Here is a 19,643-nt window from a genome sequence, read left to right as displayed (position 1 = left end):
GAATCCAATGTATTACTTTTAGGTCTTGCTACAGTGCCTGTTAGCCGGTAGGGGTAAACTCGAACTAACGACGTTTTTTCCTCAAGCAGAAGTGTGATGTACGGATGTGGGTAGCATATTGATAGTGAGTTTTTCAACTTGCCATTTTTACATGCTGGAGATGCTAAGTCAAGACGCACAGTTGGAGGAGCAATGAATCCAGAGGAGCAGACGGTAACGTGGCTGATATCATTCGGGGTGCTTAATTCCCCCAAAAAGAACATAGCGGACCCAGAGGATTTCTTGAAAACATCGCTGAAAGATGGGGTCGTTTTGTGCAAACTCATGGAGCGGCTTCTACCCGGCTCTGTTTCTAAGGTATCTTAAGTCTGCAAAACATCGATGAGTAACGGTGATGATGAAGAAATATTACATTTTATCAAGCAATTAACAGTCATGAAATGGGAGGCTTTCTGTCCGGCGAGTGGCGACGCCTCTGTAGTAAGGGAGGGGTTGAGTTTCTCACTGAAGAAAGCTTCCTTATTGTGTTCCATATCTTACTTTAGAATTACTCGTAAAACACAGTTTATCTCTACACTATGAACTTAAAGTAACGATAAAAGGTTGATTATACAGTATGATAAATAATCGAGTTGAAGCCTATGTTGTTATGAAACTTGTAACGCTGAATTGTTTTCTGACTTCCTGTAAAGTGGAAACAATGTTCCGCATTCTTGACTAAATGCATAATCATAACAAATGTATGCATTCATTTGAGCTGTTCACACAAGATCAGAAGTTTAATGTCGTTTGATATCGGGTAGAGCAAGACCATAGATTTTGTAAATGATAGGTCATTATGAGTTGTAACGCCAGTTGGCACGCATACAAAAATATGACCAGTTTGCACAGGTCCACGTGCACCATCATACCAGTAGCCTATACCCAGGGAAACGGTATGATAGCCTTAATAAATGTGATTGTGTCAAAACAATTTTTGGTTCTACAAAACAGAAAAATATGCTTGTAAGTAGACATAAATATAGGTTTTACAACATATTAGGAATCATCAAGATATTTGCAGCCAATAAGTGCTTATGTACTAAGATTCTAAGAACATGCCTACGGTGGGCCGATGTAATTATACTAATTCCTTCAGTTTATCTAACTAACGCTAAACTAGAGAACGTCTAAACAGGCTCTGGCTAAACTTATTGTAAAGCGAGAGAAGTAATCGTCACTTCCTCTTCGAGTCTTGCTTCCTGGTGCGACCGCCCCCTTCAGCCAGAGGTGGGTTTATGTTTGCATGAAGGAGAAACGTAGGAAGAATCCAGTTACTTTGTAAACTGTAAAGCCACCAACATTCAAAAGGATACTACAGTAAAGTGCTACTTTGTTTCCTTTTGCTTATTGAGTCGTATACAATACAAAGATCATCTTATTCGAATGTCTTTACGACTCGAATCGTTGAGATCTGGAAGGTGTATTTTTATATATTTATTTCATGCCCCTGTCTTTAGTACTGCCAAGACCCGAGAAACGAAGCGGACTGCATCGCCAATATTCGAGAGTTTTTGAAGGGATGTACGTCCTTGAAAGTAGAGGTAAGTGGCTATTACATTTTAACGTAGCTGTTTTTTTTTTTTATCTCACTTACATTGAAAGGCTGTTGATTTTCTTTACTCGACCACTCCTGTCCTTTGATTTGTCTGGGTTCATGTTAACAATGTTTCAAAAACCGACGTGTAGGCTATTCTTTACTAATGGCAAGGCTTATATGAATGGAGACATTATCAAGCTCAGGACATACTCATTTCACGACATTGCTGGTCAAATAGTTGTCCTGGAGTTAAGTATTGTTTTAGCACAAATTGATATCTGCAAGCATATGTTTTGGTCACATGTCCATCTTTGCCATGTGCAGTGGGCTGCTCTCACAAGCAACAGTGCTGTCAACGATGCAGTCTCTCCCACTAAACACAGACAGACAGATATACGTGCACAAATGCACTCACACTGTTGATTGCTGCCTCTGTTTAAAATGTGGCCTTGCTGTCGAGGTTTTTTTCTCCACAGGGCATTTGCTTCATAGAAAAATACAAAGTCAGTCCATTCCTTATCCTATGTGGGCCTGTCACAATGACGTGAGTGAGTGTGAAAGCGGCATGTGTACTGTACCAGTGGCTGCAGAGTCATATTTTGCATCCGCTCAGGCACAAGTTATCTAATACAGAATGAGTGTTGTTTAAAGTGATACGTGTAGAAAGGAAGCTCATTCTCTGTGCAGTTCCCTTTACTGTTGCTGGTGTGCTGGATGGTCACTTTTTCCCCAACTTTTTAAATAGTCTGTTTTGGTTTAGAATCACATAAGTTGGTAAAAAAAAAAGTGAATCAGCCTGGGTCTCTGCAAGCCTAGTAGGTCTACTGTCTGGCCTGACCAGTTACCTTGGGAGGTCCTTTCTGCTTCCATTCACCATCCTACTTCTTAGCCCTAATTAGACCCTTTGCTTCAGGGGTTTGGAGAGCCACAGTTGAATTTGTCATCCAGGGTATTTTCCAAGCCACCACTGCAGCTCTCAGCCCTGCCCATGTCACGGTCAGTGATGTGATTGGTATAAACGATCTGTCTCTGTTTTTAGGAACGTTTTTTCTGCCACAACCAAATTATGCACATGCTGCTGGCACGTCATGTGACTGGACAAAGGGGCCAGTCACACAGCTTTCACTTCTGCTCCAGGATGCAGAATAGGGGAAGACGCAGCTCAACGGTTCAAATTGCAGTCCAGTTGTTGACCGTGTTAAGTGGCAAAGTCTACAGTGTCTTATTTTTTTTTCAGTACAGATATAGTGTAAGACCAGTGATTCATGGCAAGGATCATAAGTACTGAACTCTGTCATTGTCCTTCACATGATATAACATCCAGATGGATGTAAATATCATTGTCAAATTGTATATTAATAGTTGGAGTAAAGTTATAGTAATAGTTTTAAATATGGTCCCAAGGTGTGTCAGCCATGAATAGCCTGTGTCCTGTTTTTGATTGTGACATACTAAACATATGGCTAAATGTGTCTTTAAAGCCTTGTCAAAATTAGCTACGGCCTGTAGATTGCCTAGAGAAGGGTTCACAGTTACTTTAGTACTGAGGGGGGAGATACACAGAGCATGCCCTGTGTCTTGCTGCCTAAACTCTATATTTAAGATGTTTTATTTAAAAAGTGAAACCTTATCTGACTTGGGAAAGGCGATAGCTGTCTGAGTCTGAGATACAGAAAGCACGCAAACATTGTGTGTTCTTGGAATGGCCGTTGAGGAACGAAGGGCGCCCGTTTCATCACAAAACCACTAGGTCGTAAAATATGGGTCACATTCTACATGACTGCCATTATCACTCGTCTTGTTTGAAGTAGTCACATCCCATTGTGTGCTGTTTGGGTTTCTGCACTAGGGACAGGGTCTCTTTATAGCCTGTAAGCAGCATCACTGTTATCAGATAAAGCCATTCTCTGCCAGTGATATTTGACCTACTTATCATTTTGTTGTTTACCACAGTCATATGGGTGTTTTTCTTTTTTCCTCTGATGTTGTTTCTTGTATTTTTTTTTTCTTTTTCTTTTTTTCTTTTTTTTAATTATAACTGAGGTGTCTTTTACCAGGGCTTTGAACCAGAGTGCTTGTACACTGGACAGAATTTCGGCAAGGTCCTGACCACTCTGCTGGCGGTCAACTTTGCCACCCAAGGTAAGAGAATTACAGTCCTTGTCTCCGGTGTGTGTCCTGGATGTCTCTATCTTAGAGCTGTGTTTACCTGACTCACTTCTCCTCCTTCTTCTCCCGTACACGGTGGAAAGTATCTAATGAGCTCTCTAAGTGCTGTCATTTCACAGTTACATGGTTAACGTACACCGAGCCCAAAAGCTCGTAATGCATAGTTTAGGCACCTTAGTTGACAAACCCTACACAGGGCAGTGTTTGTGTGTGCAAGGGTGCAAAGTGTGTGTGTGTGTGTCATTTTGAGCTAGGGCTGCCTGGGCTTTAGAGCCCTTGTGAATCACAAATAATCCTGTATGTGCTGTTGTGGGGCAGCTGGTCGAGCCGTGTCCGTGCTCCCCTCCTGCAAGGCGCCCTATTCTCTGATGGTCAGCCATGGTGGGCTGTCTTCTGACCCGCATGTCGCTGCTCCCCTCCTCCTCTCCATCACAGTGGAGAACACTTAACTGGACACGAAGAAGACTTTGTGCTAATAGCTGGAGAGCCTGTGCTGCACTGTCTCCCAAGCAGTGAATGTTGTTTCTACGGACTCCATGGTCATCAGGAACAGCTCAGGATGTAAAGTCAGAATGATAGCTATGCCAGAATGCCATTCAGTCTGTCTCATTTACCCTGCTTGTGTGAACACCAGTTAAACACCAGTTGAGCCTTTTCTGTCTTTAAAGTCTGAAGACTTTCAAAAAGCAATAGCATGACTGTGTCGTCACATGGATCAACGGGATGTTGCCTTTACACAAGCCATCACAAGCACAGACGGCGTGGACGCTGCATGCCACAGCTTGAAGACCAGAAGGATTGCCTGTAATGTCCTGTGCTCTGTGCTTGATATTCAAATCAAATGGAGCTGGAATGGGCCAGAAGCCATTTTGACAGCCTTTTGAAAGTGAGCTGCTGTTGATCGGAGGTGGATTAAGTCACACGCTCTCTAATGTGATCAGTGAGGAGGCTCCTCCGTGTTTCAGCTCAAGATCAGCTGACAGCCTTTAGTGCTGTGTGTTTGTGTGTGTGTCTCTCTCCTTTTTGGGTCTGCATTTTTGTGCCTGTCTCTCCAGTTTTGGGGTGTGTGTTTCTGTGTGTGAGTGTGTGTGTGAGTGTGTGTGCCCCGGGCTGCAGGACTTGTCTGGGCGTGTGGAGACTGGAGCCATGTGGAGTCAGGAGACCTCGTCACCTCACAGATGAACACTTAGACAACACTCTTAACTGTTCACACACTTAACTGCTGGTTTCAGTAGGACATCTCCCCCAGAATAGAGGTCAGTCTGACTGGTTCTTGTCTGGTCAGGTTGGTGTTGCTTCACTGCCAATCTTCAGTGTCCATCAGCCCCCCCCCGGTGTAGTCCCATGCCAGGGGCACTAACAGGATGGATGTGGCTAATCCGGCTTTCCACATGGTATTTATCAGAATTTATAAATAGCTCTAAAATGATCCACTCTGGTGATAGTCAGATTAGGTGGTGAGGTGTTAATCCCATTTTTCCTACGTCTCCCCTACTTCGCTGGGAAAAGATTCAATCGTATCCTAAACTTCAGTTCACATGGAGTTGGGTCGTGAATATTTTCTTCAGAATCCCTGATATTCAGACTTCTTGTCATGCCTGATTCTCACAGATTATGCTCATGAGTTCCAGGCCCGTCTGGACTGTGGTAGTGAATGGGATTGGAAGCAGACAGATATGTAACGTAGCGTGGCTTTGTGTGTGTGGTTTGTATGTGTGTGTGTGTGTTGGCGGTGTGTGTGCATGTGTTTTGTGTGTGTGAAAGTGTGTGTGTCTCTGCATCTGCCAGACAGTCTTGTGAGAAGAGAAGCCAGCTGTCTGGCGAGCAGTCAGGTAGCTGGCCAGAATGCGGCTGCTCTGGTCTGGCTCTGTCCTGGCTCTCTGTGAGGAGGAACAGTCTCTTCCTGTCAGGCTCTCTATGTATCGCACGGCGGAAATCTGAGTGATTAGCTATCGTTACACTTACGATCTAGATGGTTCTCTGATGCAGTGTGGCAGACTGTGTAGCTGAGCCGGGTCAGGACAAGGAGACCGGGGGAGGGGAGGGGGGAGGATGCGGTGATGCAGACATCTGTGCTGCCTCTGTCCCCAGGGCTGAGTAGAGTACCGGGCCTGATGCATCGTCATCTACAAAGCGCTAGCTCTCAGCGCTCTCTGCTCCAGCGCTCTCCTCTGCTCTCCCTCCCAGAGCAGTGTGTGTGATGAAGAGAGAGAAATTGCATTTTGTAACCTATTGAAGTATATCTGTTCTTTGCGTTCGCCATGCTTTGCTCGTATCTAAGTTCCGTATGTGTGTGTGTCAACAGACTGTGGCGCTGAGAGGTCATGTCCACAGGGCGGTGCTCCCACTGCTAGTCAGTCCAGCTCCTCACACACACTCTCCAAGTCCAGATCCCTGCGTAGACAATCCAAACCAGCGGTAAGGAATCACCACACCCACACACACACACACCCAAAAGAAACCAGCAAAACACACTTACATCTAGAACACAAACATGTCAAATACACATGTAAACATACACAAACAAACAGGCGCAGACAAACAAATTCAACACACACAGAAGCGCAGTCAGGAACACTGAATCCCTGCTTTCGTTGGGTCACTAAACCCGAGCCACCACTCATCCAATCAGGAGATGTCAGAGAACGGTGGGGGTTGCCACCTGATGGTGAAGGCGCGCTTCAACTTCAAGCAGAACAACGAGGACGAGCTGTCGTTCAACAAGGGCGACCTCATCTGTGTGATGCGCCAGGAGGAGGGCGGCTGGTGGGAGGGCTCGCTCAACGGCCGCAATGGCTGGTTCCCTAGCAACTACGTCCGAGAGGTCAAGCCATCTGGTAAGTAACCCCCCCCCCTCCTCATTCCAAAATGCACCCTCCCCCTCAAAAGCTACTGTAAAAACCTAATATAAAAGCTTTCGGCCGGGTGTAAAAGTGAAATTTGGTTATCAAATCAGCCTGACGCCCTTCCGTCCTCCCCATCCACAGAGAAGCCCTTGTCTCCAAAGGGGACCCAGCTGACCAAGAACTACTACAGCGTGGTGAGCTAGCGCCCAGATCAGGACACCTAGACAGACCCTCACAGCCATGCACCTATCTGTGTCTGCTGGATGGCCTTATGGACGCTGTGAGTTTCCTCTGCAGGTGGTGCAGGACATCCTGGAGCATGAGCGGGAGTTTGTGAAGGAGCTGCAGACGGTGCTGAGCTGCTACCTGCGCCCCCTACTGGCCAGCGACAAGTAAGACAAGACAATGAGAGCTGAATAGGAACTCAACGGCCAAACTGGAAATCAGCAATCAACCTGCTGTCGAATCATCTTTCACAGAACGGCCATGATCGGTTTCCACGTTAACAGTGAGGTTTCTTGTCGGTGTTTTTCCTGTGAGTACCTGATGTAGTCAGTGAGCCTGTGGCGTGTGTGTTGTCCAGGGTGAGCAGTGCGGACAGCGCCAGCCTGTGCGGGAACCTGGAGGACGTGCTCACCTTCCAGCAGGGCCTGTGTGTGGCTCTGGAGGAGTGCACCAAGTAAGTGTGTGTATATGTGTGTGTGTGTGTGTGTGTGTGTGTGTGGAGACAATGACAAACACCCACTGCTGATTGGTAGGCTCTGTTGCGTGAAGGCCTGGGGGACTTGTAAGTGGTTTAGGGACCTTTCACTACTTAAGTTGTTGCTCCCTCTAGTGGCGAGTAGGCATTATTTCATCACATTTTGCATAAACTAAGCTCAAATTGTATCTTTTTGTGTCTCTTATCCCCCCCCCCCCCCTCCCCAGGGTTCCAGAGGGGCAACAGCGAGTGGCAAGCTGCTACCTGAACTTGATGTGTCAGATCAGGACCCTGTACCTATCCTACTGCTCCAGCCACCCTTCTGCCGTCTGCGTGCTCACCGACCACAGGTCTGCCTCACACCCGCTCCCCCGCACACAGGCCTGGCTGACCCTGGGTCCTAATGCACTGGGCTAGCTGGCCAGCGCAGTAATAAGGGGCTTGGAGAGAATCGAACAGAAAATGATGCCGTTAGCCTCAGATGTAGCCTAACCCTATGTAGCAGTCAGTTCTGTACGCTGCATCTAAGATGAATGATCATATCTCATGCACTCAAGAGTTTCTCTTCTAAGTGCAATTGAAAGCCTCACTTTCACCTGTCATATCTCTAAGAGCCACTAGGTGGCACTAGTCTTTCTCTGTGAACATGGCCAGATGTTGCATGGTTCAGTCTCACTAGTTTTGTGAGGAGGAAAGATCTGTAAATTATCCTTGGAAACCTGCATCTGATTTTCAGGTTTGGGGCTTCTCTCACCTCCTCTGTGGAGGTCACATGGGTGCTCTGCTCATGAGCTAGTGGTGGGGAGCTTGATGTGAATCCACAGCTGTTGCGCAACTGTTGCACATTTATATGACAACTAGCATATGCTAGCAACACTAGCACTTTTTGGGGCCTTTCCCCTGATTGTAAATCTACAACTTTTGTTTGTTCTGTGATATGAACAATGAAGTGTAGAAAAAAGTGAACAACAGTGAAAGTCTCTCACACTCAAAACACACACACATATATATATACACACACACACACTTATATACACACACAGGAAGTACGCTGACAGGATATCAGGATATGGAGTTGCGGTTAAGTTGGGGCACATGAGGCCCTTTTGAATTCACAGTAACTTACTTTGCATGTTTCATACGCCTTTGTTAGACACATCCTGCATGTTTGGGTAGCCTGTTCAAGCTACAGTGGTTTGGAGCTGAGAAACTGAACCTATATTTGTTTACTGACTATGTTGCAAGATGTGTGTTTCCTTTCCTTTCCTCAAGTAAACTAGAATCGGTTTAAAATAGAAACTTATGAATTCCTAGTTAGAAATCAAACTTCTTGTCCAACCCTATGTGTGCGTGTGCATGTGTGTGTGTGCGTGTGTGTGACAGCGAGGAGCTGGACAAGTTCATGGAGAGTCAGGGGGCCAGCGTCCCAGGCATCCTCACCCTGACCACCAGCCTGAGTAAGCCCTTCATGAGGCTGGACAAGTACCCCACCCTCCTGCAGGAGCTGGAGAGACATGTGGAGGTAGGGCTTGTCCTCCCACGGCTGCCGTCTTCCAGTCTTCCGCTGGCCAACCCCAGACCCTCATCCCCTTGGTAACAGATCATTGGTTGCATAATGATCGGATCATTCCTGTTCCTGTCCTGCAGGGGGCCCATCCAGACTATGGTGACATCCTGAAGGCCACAACAGCTTTCAAGAGCCTGGTGGTGAGTCTAAGAACATTTGTGGAACCCCTCTTTCTCATACGAGTGTGTTTGCAGACCTGTTTGCACAGTGGACATCCTCCAAATGCTTTGGGCCACATATCTATAGTTTACTGTGCAGCTGTGAGTGATACACTTTTCACAGCTTTATTTATGTACAAAAAATTTATGTCCGTGCATTGCTTTGAAATGCGGTCCAAAAAAAGACACTGTAGTACAGGTAAGATCTTGGCAGATCAACTGATTCCACAACAAACCTACATAGACCAGCCATCAGTTCCATCTTCCTACATAAACAAGAAGTGCACCTATCAACTTGTCGGTTAAGGAGGTGACTAAAACTGTTAGATCCCTCCAATACTTTTCTATATGACTGGTTCAAGGTGCATGTAGGGATAACGTGACCCAATTGAGCCTTCTAATCTCCTCACCTCACATCCGCCCGTCGCCACGAGGGAATCACCTGTTGCCTAGAGCAGTAGGTGTGCAGTGACAGCAGAGTGGAATCACCTGTTGCCTAGAGCAGTGCAGTGACAGCATAGTGGAATCAAGTGTTGCCTAGAGCAGTAGGTGTGCAGTGACAGCATAGTGGAATCAAGTGTTGCCTAGAGCAGTAGGTGTGCAGTGACAGCATAGTGGAATCACGTGTTGCCTAGAGCAGTAGGTGTGCAGTGATGGCAGAGTGGAATCAAGTGTTGCCTAGAGCAGTAGGTGTGCAGTGACAGCATGAGTGGAATCGGTAATGCAAGTCAAGATGAGGGGTAATGCTGTTGTTTCCACAGTCAGGAAGTTGTAGGGGAGGAGGCAAGGGGTGACTCACCAAACCCTCTGTCTGAGTGTGCGAATGTGAAAGGGAGAGAAAAAAACAGGGGGGGGGGGAGAGTGTGTGTGGGATGGGCTGAATATTCCCAAAGGTTAACTTATTCGTACAACCTGCGCCTCACCAACTACATACTTATTTTTGTCGGAATGAAGCAAAAATAGAGCTCAGATGCGTTGTCATTTTTTGGAGTGAGTGGGGGAGCCCCTTCCTGCTCCCTGACAACAGATCTGTGTTGCTCACCCCGGCACGTTCCTCAAGCGTCTACATGGAACGTTGGCCTTTTCATGTAAACCATGCACCATGTCACACCTGTTTGGTTGGAACAAACAGGACAAGCTTCACTTGTCTTACAAAAAGGACGTACACACCTAAGGACATTTTTCAGACGAATAAGACATTTTGAGGGCCGCACCCCTGCAGCTGAATGCCAAACACACTACTGTGAACAAACACTTGAGACTCTCTTTCCTCCTACCCTTTTCCCCCCCAACTCCTCTCTCCCTCCTGCCTGACTCTCTTCTTCTCCTCCCCCCGCCCACCCCTCATCTCAGAGCCATTGCCAGGACCTGCGCAGGAGGAAGAACCTGGAGCTCCAGATCCTATCGGAGCCTGTGAGAGGCTGGGAGGGCGACAGCATGAGGACCCTGGGCAGTGTGGCCTACATGTCCCAAGTCCACATGCAGACCGGAGCCAGTGAGGTGAGGGCATTTAGAACAACAGGAAGCATTGAAGGATCTTCACCCCCAGTGTATCTCGCTTCATGGTTGCGGTTGTGGTCAGGGTTAGATTTGTGTGCCTTATGCTCTCTTTAATAACATGAGGCTCAGAGATGAAGGTTATTGCCGATTCCTCTCCTGTTGTGTGGTTGAATGATGGCTCGTTCTCAGGACTGGTGCCTGTTCTCAGTTGTGCTCCAAGGTCCTTCTCCAGGCTCATCCAGGTTCTACCTGGCAATGTGTTCATCAACTCACCACCTCTGTCATAGGCTTGCCCGGTGACAAACTATTAATGACTCGGAAACAAGATTAGTTTTTTCCGTTCGTAGATGGTAGATCCATTTACCTAACTTTCCATTGCACTACAGCCCCTTCTCTCTCACTAATGAGCATGTGGGCTATGTAGATGAGAAAAGAATCAGCATTAGCTGTGGGAGCTGGATCCCTAATAGCCCACACGCCCGTCTAGAGCAGAGCCCCCCCGCAGCCCGTCTCTTCTGCGGTGTCTGTGTCGGTGTGGGCTGGAGGCTCTGGCTGTTCTCGAACAAGTAAATGGACGCTTTCAGTAGACTCGTGAAAGAAAACCTCGTAGTTGTCAGCCCAACTGTTTCACCGAAAGCCATTTCCTAAACCTCTCCAATTTTTTTTTTCTTCTCAGTTATATTTCTTCTTTTTAACAGAGGTGACATTTATGTATCTTGACCGTCTAGACTAATTCCTATTTCACCGCCAGCATCAAGATAAAAACAACACCTACATCTTCTGTTGTAGTCACAGATGGTTGCTGATTTGTTGCTTGTGTGTGTGTGTGCCCTTCAGGACAAAGAGGAGCGCTACCTCATGCTGTTCCCCAATGTGCTGGTTATGCTGTCTGCCAGTCCACGAATGAGTGGCTTTATATACCAAGTGAGTCTGCTGGCCCCCAACCACACACACACACACCCACACTCACACACACACACAGACCGACAGACATTCAACCTGACCCTGGCCTCAGACTCCTCTACACTTCTATAGATTCCCCTCTCCCTTATCTGTCTCTCTCTCTGCTTCAGGGAAAGCTTCCTCTGACAGGCACCACTGTGACCAGCAGGGCAGAAGACATGGAAACCGGCCACTTCGCCTTTGACATCACAGGTGCGTCTCCAGAGCTGGGACTTTGCTGGGCGCTCTCTGGTGGGCTGGTGGGTGCAAATAGAAAAGCAGTAATGCAAATCTTCATTCATCATTGGCGCCCTTCTGCTCTGCCAGTAGCACTGTCTGGGGAGACACCGGCTGTTACTCCCAGTAAAGCAGACACTGACAATGTCAGCCCCTCTGTGTCATTGTGATTAGTTACTGCGTTGAAGCTCTGAGCTGATGAACTTTTCTTTAGCCTACTCTCCACACAGTCTTGAGTTGAGGCTGGCTGTCTGCCTGCCTGCCAATCATTAAAAGAACACAGTATTTTGTCGTTCAGCTTTTGAACTGCCAGTTTGGGCAACAAAATTAGGTCAGACTGCAGTACCTGTTGCATGTGGGCTTCAGGTGATTTGGGAGTGAAGAGGGTCTGTGTGTGTGTGTGTGTGTGTGTGTGTGTGTGTGTCACAGGGAGCATGATGGAGCGCACCACCGTGCTCTGCAGTAACCCACACGAGTTGCAAGAGTGGCTCGAGCACCTGCAGCCCTTCACCAAGGGGGGGAGCCCTGTGGGCACCATCTTAAAGGTAGGACCTTCAGCATCTCCTGTCTGCCCGTCTCTCCTGCTCCCTGGCTCTCTCTTGTGCTCTCTCACTCTCCCTCTCTCTCTATGTCTTGCTTTCTCTTTCTTTCTCCTTCCAGTGAAGTATAAGGTGGGTCTCAAAGCGAGCGTTTTGAGATATTCAGCCAAGATGTCAGGGCATGTGTTGACATGTGTGTTAGAGGTGCTAAAATGCTTATAGCACCTTTCGAGCAGCCGTTTTAGCTGTGTTCACGACTCTTATTTGAGTACATACATGTCATGTTGATCCAGGTTGCTTTGCGTTGTCTTCTCCAAAGACTTTCAGTGCCCAGTCTGAGCCTGTGTTGTTCTGCTAGTTTGTATCTGACAATAAAAGACTTAAACTTGAACTATTTTGGTCCTTCCTGTTGCTGTGTTTCTGTCTTGGGTAGACTGAGGGCAAGCCTCTCAGCATAGTGGGCACCCCCACCCACCTCCCCAACTTCAGCCCGCCAACGTCGGCCGTCAGAGGACCCCTGGAGGCCCCTAGGAACACCAAGCCCTGGTCGCTCAGCTGCCTGCGCCCTGCGCCGCCTCTCAAACCTTCTGCCGCGCTGGGCTACAAGGAGGTGAGAAAACACCGAATCACACTCGCACTTCTCACTGTGTTTTTGACATGAGCGTTTGGGAAAACCCCAACTCAGAGCTTGTGTGTTTGTGTGTGTGTGTGTGGGTAGTAGTATCTGCATATGAGTGGTCAAACTCTCAGCAAACAGCTCACCTAGGAGGGTGAGGAAAGGAGGATGGCTCTACTGGCCTCGTCTGTGCATCTGTTCCAGTAAAAAGCTGGGTGTCTTGCCCGTCAAAGACGAATGGGTCGGCCAGGCCAGGCTTCTGCAGAAGAGACAGCTGTACCCAACCAGAGCTGGAGTTGGAACTGAGAGAGAGTGGCTTGAGGTTACTGACTAATGTGCTTCCATGGCAGTGTTTGGTTTGACTCAGTCAGCTTAAAGTGAATTTCGATTATTTGCTGATGCTGCACTAATAGTTGCTGGAAACTGGAAATCAATGGCACTCACAGGACCACACTACATAACAGTAACACACACACCACACAACGGTGACACACAAGAACAAACTACCCCAGTTTATTTGAATAAACTTGACAGAAGATATGAACGTTGGGAAATAACTACAACCCTGGAATAAGCTGCAGTCCTCGTGGCTCAGCGAGGTGAAAGCAGTCAGTGGGCTGCTGGCTGTTCCATCTGGACTCTGAGGATTGCATGGGATGAACACTCTTTCTCCACTTTTTCTCTCACTCTCTTTTTATTCTACTCTTCTTGTCTTTTGTAGATCCACCATGCTCTGTTTTGGGGAAGTGTGTGTGTGTGTGTGTGTGTGTTTGGGGAGGGGGGGGTGTTGGGTGTAGTTTAGTGAAGTGTTGACTGTTCACATCATTCTACCTAATCTTTCTCACACCATTTTTACATGCACATTTTCCCCTTTCTCTCTCTCTCTCTCTCTCTATCTCTCTGTCTCTCTCTCTGTCTCTGTTTCTCTCTCTTCATACTTGCATCTTTAGAGGATGTCTTATATCTTGAAGGTAAGGTTAGCGCTTTCTTTCCGTGTGTGTATGAGTGTGTGTATCTGTGCCTGTGTGTGCCGCCTCAACAGTAGCGTATGGTGGCTTTTTGTTGCATTTCTTTTCCTCTGCATCCCCCTCCCCCCCCCTGCCCTCCCCACACTCTTCTCCACTGTGAGTTGTTGGGTTTCCTGTGCGCTTGGTAGTCCTGTATGCCTCTCTCTGTCTCTCTCTCTCTCTTTTCTCTTGTATGGGGCCCATTTCCGTGTATCTCACATCTCTTGGCTGCTATTCAAGGAACCCTGCTGAAAGACTTATACAAAGGACCATCCTGCATTATTGAACCTTTCCCTCACAAAAAACAAAGTTTAGGTTTTTCCATTAAGTATCGTTGAGAACTACCATTATATACATGCTTAGCATCATTGTCCATTCTAAATACCCTTCACTCACTCACAGATAAGAGTGAAAGGGAATACTGTTGAGTGGCACTATCACATATACAAAGATACATTATTCTGGCCATGACCTTTATGGGCATTTATCTACATGCTTCACATTATCTGCCCACTGATCTTCAATGTTGGCGGATGAGGCACCTCTAAGTAGTTGATGAATCCTGTCCTTTCTAAGAATTAGACATTTAGAGACGGTTTATGAAGGATTTGCGTTGCATTAGATGTGGTAAAGAAACAGAAAATGCGCACACATTTTTTCCATCTGTAAAGCAACTATCCTGTTCGCTCATAGTCTGAAGTGTGGTGTTTAAGAAGGTAGTCGCACCTTTGCCGTGATATAATTAAGTCAAATTAGACAAAAAGGCACCATCAAGGTATCTCCCCCATTGAGAGAAGCATTTTACATTTAGAGGTGGTAAGAGGAGGGTGGCTTTAAAAAGGGGTACTTAAGCACTGATTGTTGCTAAGTTGCAGTCACCTAATTAGTCCATTCAGCATTAGACTCGTTAACAATAAAGGTTGACTTATTTACCAGATGACATCGTAGGCCACCCGAGTGCATCACAACACTATGAATAAATGACTAATCCAAGCTGAATTGGTTGGTGTCCGGAAAGGCAATTGTAAATCCCATGTTTGTTGTCTTTCTGTTTGCGTGTGTATTTGTTTACAGGCATTGTGTGTCAATGTCTGCTTGCATACCATGTCTTTCCAAGTCTCCCCGTCTTGACGCCTTTGTGTCTGAGACTGACGCCTTTGTGGACTTTCTAACCTCTGTCTTTTTCTCTTACTCACTTTCTCTCTCTCGGTCTCTCGCTCGCTCTCTTTCTTTCTCTATTTCTCTTTGCACTTTCCTTCCTAATGGTTCAATGCAGGATTCTAGTAAGAGCCCACGACCCATGAAGAAGTTCCTGCCGAAACGCAAGACGGACAGGAAACCTTCTGACGACGAGACCCTGTTCAGGAAAAGTTGTATGTTTGCCGTTACCCTAGGAAAAGCTTTGCATGAGAATGAGCTGTGGAAACCTAACACTAGAGATTCCCACTATGTGTTAGATCAGTGTAACTATGTGTTAGATCAGTGTAACTATGTGTTAGATCAGTGTAACTATGTGCAGATCAGTGTAACTTCCAAAGTTTGAAAACCTCCAAAAAGTTATATTTCCAAGAATAATATAAAGCTACTATTATTATGATTTTGTTAATAATACACACTAAAACCAATTATTATAATAGATTTAATATAAATAATTGATCAGTTGAACCTGATTTGCGTGTGTAGAAGGTTTGAATGTATGATACAGTTTGAATGTATGATACAGTATGGTCTGTGTGTGCTCGATTGACAGGCACAGCCGCTCTTGAGGAGGACGCTCAGATCCTGAAGGTGATTGAGGCCTACTGCACCGGGGCCAGCCTCCACCAGACCACCACAGGTGTGTGTGTGTGTGTGTGTGTGTGTATAAGAGAGAGAGAAATAGTCTGGACAAGTGCGTGTGCAACGTTTTGACATGCCCAAGACTTTTAGCTACGGTGCAGTTTTTACTACTGTATGACTTGACAGTTCATGGAAATCCTCAGTAGGGACTTACTCGTGTGTGTGTGCGTGTCTCTATCCACTTGGCAGCTGTGCGGAAGGAGTGCATCCCCCAGGTGCTGCTGCCAGAGGAAGAGAAGATCATTGTGGAGGAAATGAAGAGCAACGGTCAGACTGTCATCGAGGAGAAGTAAGGCTGCAGTCCCTCTTCCAAACACCCCCCGCCCCCACACAGCAGTGACATCACCACGGAAACACCCCACTTCCTTGTTATTGATCTGATGTCTTGGAGGCTGCTGCCTACCGCTACAACATCTACTAATCCTGTTGAGATTATTAAGGAAGAGAATCATGGTTCACCATGACGTTATCATTGCTAACCTTTCTTGTTTGATGCAGGAGCCTGGTTGATGCTGTATACGCTTTAAAGGATGAGGTTCATGAGTTGAAGAAGGTATTACAGTCAGTCATAGAGAGAATGCTGTCCAGCATATATAGTGTGTGTGTGTATGCGTATGTATGTATATATTGAACATAGATGTCATGATATACACTGTACTGTACAGTACAAACCTATAAGGGAATACTATGTGTTACAACTGCATGTTTGTGTGTGTGTGTGTGTGTGTGCACACATGCTTATCATGCAGGAGAATAAGTGGATGAAGCAGTGTCTGGAGGAAGAGCAGAAGTCTCGTAAGGAGCTGGAGAGGGTGGTCAAGAAGCTCGCCAAGGGCAAGAACGACTGTGTCTGGGAGGACGGCACCCACTGAACATCACCATGCAGTAACCCCCCCCCAACATCATGTGCGTTTGTGTGTGTTAAGCGTAACGTATGAGTGTGTGTGTGAGTGACAATGCGCCCATATGGTCCACAATTCAGCCCTGCTTACTAGCCTGAATAGGCAAACTGCTATCGGGACATTATGGTTTCCAAGCTTGGCTTCACATGCTGGACATCTCCTGTTGTCGTCACTCCTCCTCGTCACCCCTGTCTCTGACCATGGGTGTTTCTGAAGCGCCACAGGACACCTACCCCAGAGGACCAATAGTTGGGGATTCATTTACCTGTCCAGATGTATGGCTGCTGGCACCGTGAACCGTCATAGCATTGAGGAGCCATGTAGGAGGCGGAAAGTAAGTCAGCACCCCTGGCTTCAATAGGAATCACAATAGGAGTAAGAAGCCATGTTTAGGTCACAGACGTGGGGAGGCTCTGGCTTCAGCAGAGAGTTTGAGACCCTCAGCCGACACTGGGCTTCCCCTGTCCCGACCATGTCTGTTACAGCAGTCCTTTGAGATTTCATATGTTGTATTGTTTTTGTTGTCGTGGTTTTTGAGGACACCCCTGCTACACAGTCAGGAAAGAGAGGCTTTCACGACATAATTACAACGTTTCTTTCTGATTGAATGCACCTTCTAGACATGAGACTACATATCTCTAAGCTGTTTAGCTGGCCTCAAAGCTTTAGTACATTTCATATGGGTCTGACCTATTCCTTGACTATCACACAGTCTGGGTGGTGCTCAGAACCAAACGCTACAAAGCTTATATGAGTAGTTTCTTCATAGGTTTCTACATAGGCTGTGTATCTTACAATCTGCATTGATGTACAGTATTTCTATGATATCATACATTAGAAATGTGATATTTCAACAGTCCTATGTATTCCAAAGCTATCAGGGACATAAATGTATAACATATTGATAAGACATTTAGAAGTGTGAATCATGTATAGAATACACACGCAAAAAAAGACAAAAAAAGATTGTCAATAATGTCTCCTATAGTTTCTTACTGAAAAGATATACAAATAACAGTTGACTAATAATTCATGGCTTTGCTTTGTTATTGCGGTTGAAGAAAGTATATTGCTTATTTATTTTTAATAATACATTTCTTTGTGCAGAGTGTGTATATGGTACTAGGAGCCCTTGTGGGTGTTGGTTTATGAGATTCTGCCATAAACTCGGCTTGTTCAGCCTTACCCACATGGCTGATGTGCAGCACCAGCAGCATGGAAAAATGGCGTTTAGCGGTACCACACGGAAACATAACCTGATAATTGGTGAGTTGTGGATGTGTCAGTTTATAAATAAAAGGGGGTTGAGGCCGAACCACCGAGTGTATTTGGTATAAAGTGTTGCTCTTGGTTTTAAGCGAACACTGGTTTCCCTCCAGTTCTGTCTTTATGAACTGATACAAAGATGGCCCCATATTCATTGTCAATAAAGAGCGATGGTTTCAGTTATAGACTAGAGAGACTATTGGTAAAGTGCCTCTCTTGATCCAGTGTATGACGTCAATATGGATTAAGGATGAGACTGGAATGGAACGTTTGAAAGGATTGTTTGTACATGACAGGTGGAACCAGCCAGGTGTTGTCATTGGGCCAGGATAATGAGTAGTGTTGGTGGATCCTTTACACTCTCTGAGGACTTCCTCTATAGAGGAGGTTTAGTGCATGCACTGTCGACACAGGCGCCTGCTCCTGCTGCACTGCACTAGCAGGGGCAGGATGGACATGCAGGATGGACATGCAATAAGCCACTGCATTACTGTTTGCCAAGGTTTCACTCTGCTGCTCAGGCATGATAGACCTAGTATGTCCCAAACATGATCTAATTACATGGATTTGGCAATACCAGTCACATCGATGACTCCGACCCACACACACATATCCTCCCTCCAAACCAAAATGAGCCAGCCCATGTTCATTAGCCACAGGGTTGTCTTGCTTGTGTGATTGTATAGCATACTGTATCATGTGTCCCGGTGTTCTGTTGATTTGCCCTACCGTGTCAGATTGTCCTACTGTAGTTCAGAGATACGGGGCTAACTCAACCCTGGTGTTTGCATGCACCGTGAGTCCAGGTAGGAAAATCTGTCGGGTAGGATCACATATTAGGACACCGGGTTTGATTGTCAATGTTCAATCGACTGCATGTCAATGCTGACGGAACCCAGTATCAGTCGTTCCTGTTTTATCGCTTGAGAATATTACCATGGAATATAAAATATTTTTTCCTAGTGTCTTTTCATTTCCTCTATGTCCGGTGGTCTCAGTGAGCACTTAGAGGGGCGGGGCTTAGAGGGGCGGGGTTTAGAGGGTGTGAAACAACTCCGTCACCTGCTCAACAACACGTGTGTGTATTGTATGACAAAAGTTGTTCTATGCAATTATCATTGGTAAAGGAATTGTACTGCTTTTTTTCTAGACGCTGTGTACTTTCATGTTTTCAGTATGGTCATTCTTTTAATAAAATGTTTCTGTCTATAGATTCTTTGTCATTACTCGTTTTTTATGTAAACCCTGCTTTATTTGGTAATTTCTTCAGATTAATCCAGCGTAAGTCAGCAACACATTAATTAACAGCACAGCATATCCATGTTGGGAAATATGAATGCTGTGACACGTCGACTCTGGACCCTTTCCACTGTAAATATAACTGAATATTCCATTAGGATTATACGTCTGCACAAAGTTCATACTTCGTTGTGTTAATGACTTTTCACAGGGGACATTCAGAATGGAATGAATGAGTAGAGAGCAGCACTTCCTGTGTGTAAGAGACTGCAGCTTTCCAAAGCCGTGTTTACTGATAATGAAGACTCACACTTTCCAGACTGTAATTTAAGACCACAGCCTGCTACAGATCTAACCCAGGAACGATCCGTACAGCCTACAACACCCTCAACACCTCAGACTGGAAGGGAACAGTCATTTTGGTAATCTAAAGCAGTGGTCTTTAACCCTGGTCCTCAGAGCCCACTGTTCTCAATGTCAAGTTTATGTCATGTTTAGATGTTTACCTGCTCACACACCTGATTCTAATCAAGGGGT

The 19,643-nt window shown here is 46.0% G+C and overlaps 1 protein-coding gene across 2 annotated transcripts; it reads left to right on the top strand.

The window, feature by feature from the left end:
- The first annotated feature begins 11 nt into the window (after positions 1-11).
- arhgef6 (Rac/Cdc42 guanine nucleotide exchange factor (GEF) 6) lies at positions 12-19,080 on the top strand. 2 transcript variants are annotated; one of them, XM_084684259.1, is made up of 22 exons: positions 12-357; positions 1,500-1,583; positions 3,637-3,721; positions 6,054-6,166; positions 6,381-6,585; positions 6,736-6,788; positions 6,892-6,986; positions 7,178-7,273; positions 7,522-7,644; positions 8,678-8,816; positions 8,942-9,001; positions 10,373-10,519; positions 11,357-11,443; positions 11,593-11,674; positions 12,128-12,243; positions 12,671-12,847; positions 13,804-13,824; positions 15,137-15,233; positions 15,611-15,697; positions 15,889-15,988; positions 16,198-16,252; positions 16,449-19,080. In XM_084684259.1, the coding sequence occupies exons 1-22, from the start codon at positions 193-195 to the stop codon at positions 16,569-16,571; spliced, it is 2,310 nt and encodes a 769-aa protein (XP_084540385.1). In that variant the 5' UTR covers positions 12-192; the 3' UTR covers positions 16,572-19,080. The 2 variants fall into 2 exon arrangements, with proteins under 2 accessions (XP_084540385.1, XP_084540464.1); XM_084684338.1 differs by lacking the exon at positions 13,804-13,824.
- The last annotated feature ends 563 nt before the right edge of the window (positions 19,081-19,643 follow it).

This window comes from Hypomesus nipponensis, chromosome 1, assembly GCF_054491055.1.
Source record: "Hypomesus nipponensis isolate SF chromosome 1, ASM5449105v1, whole genome shotgun sequence".
Taxonomy (NCBI): Eukaryota; Metazoa; Chordata; class Actinopteri; order Osmeriformes; family Osmeridae; genus Hypomesus; species Hypomesus nipponensis.
Note: the sequence above shows the minus strand (reverse complement) of the source record. Positions and strands in the feature narration are given on the sequence as shown.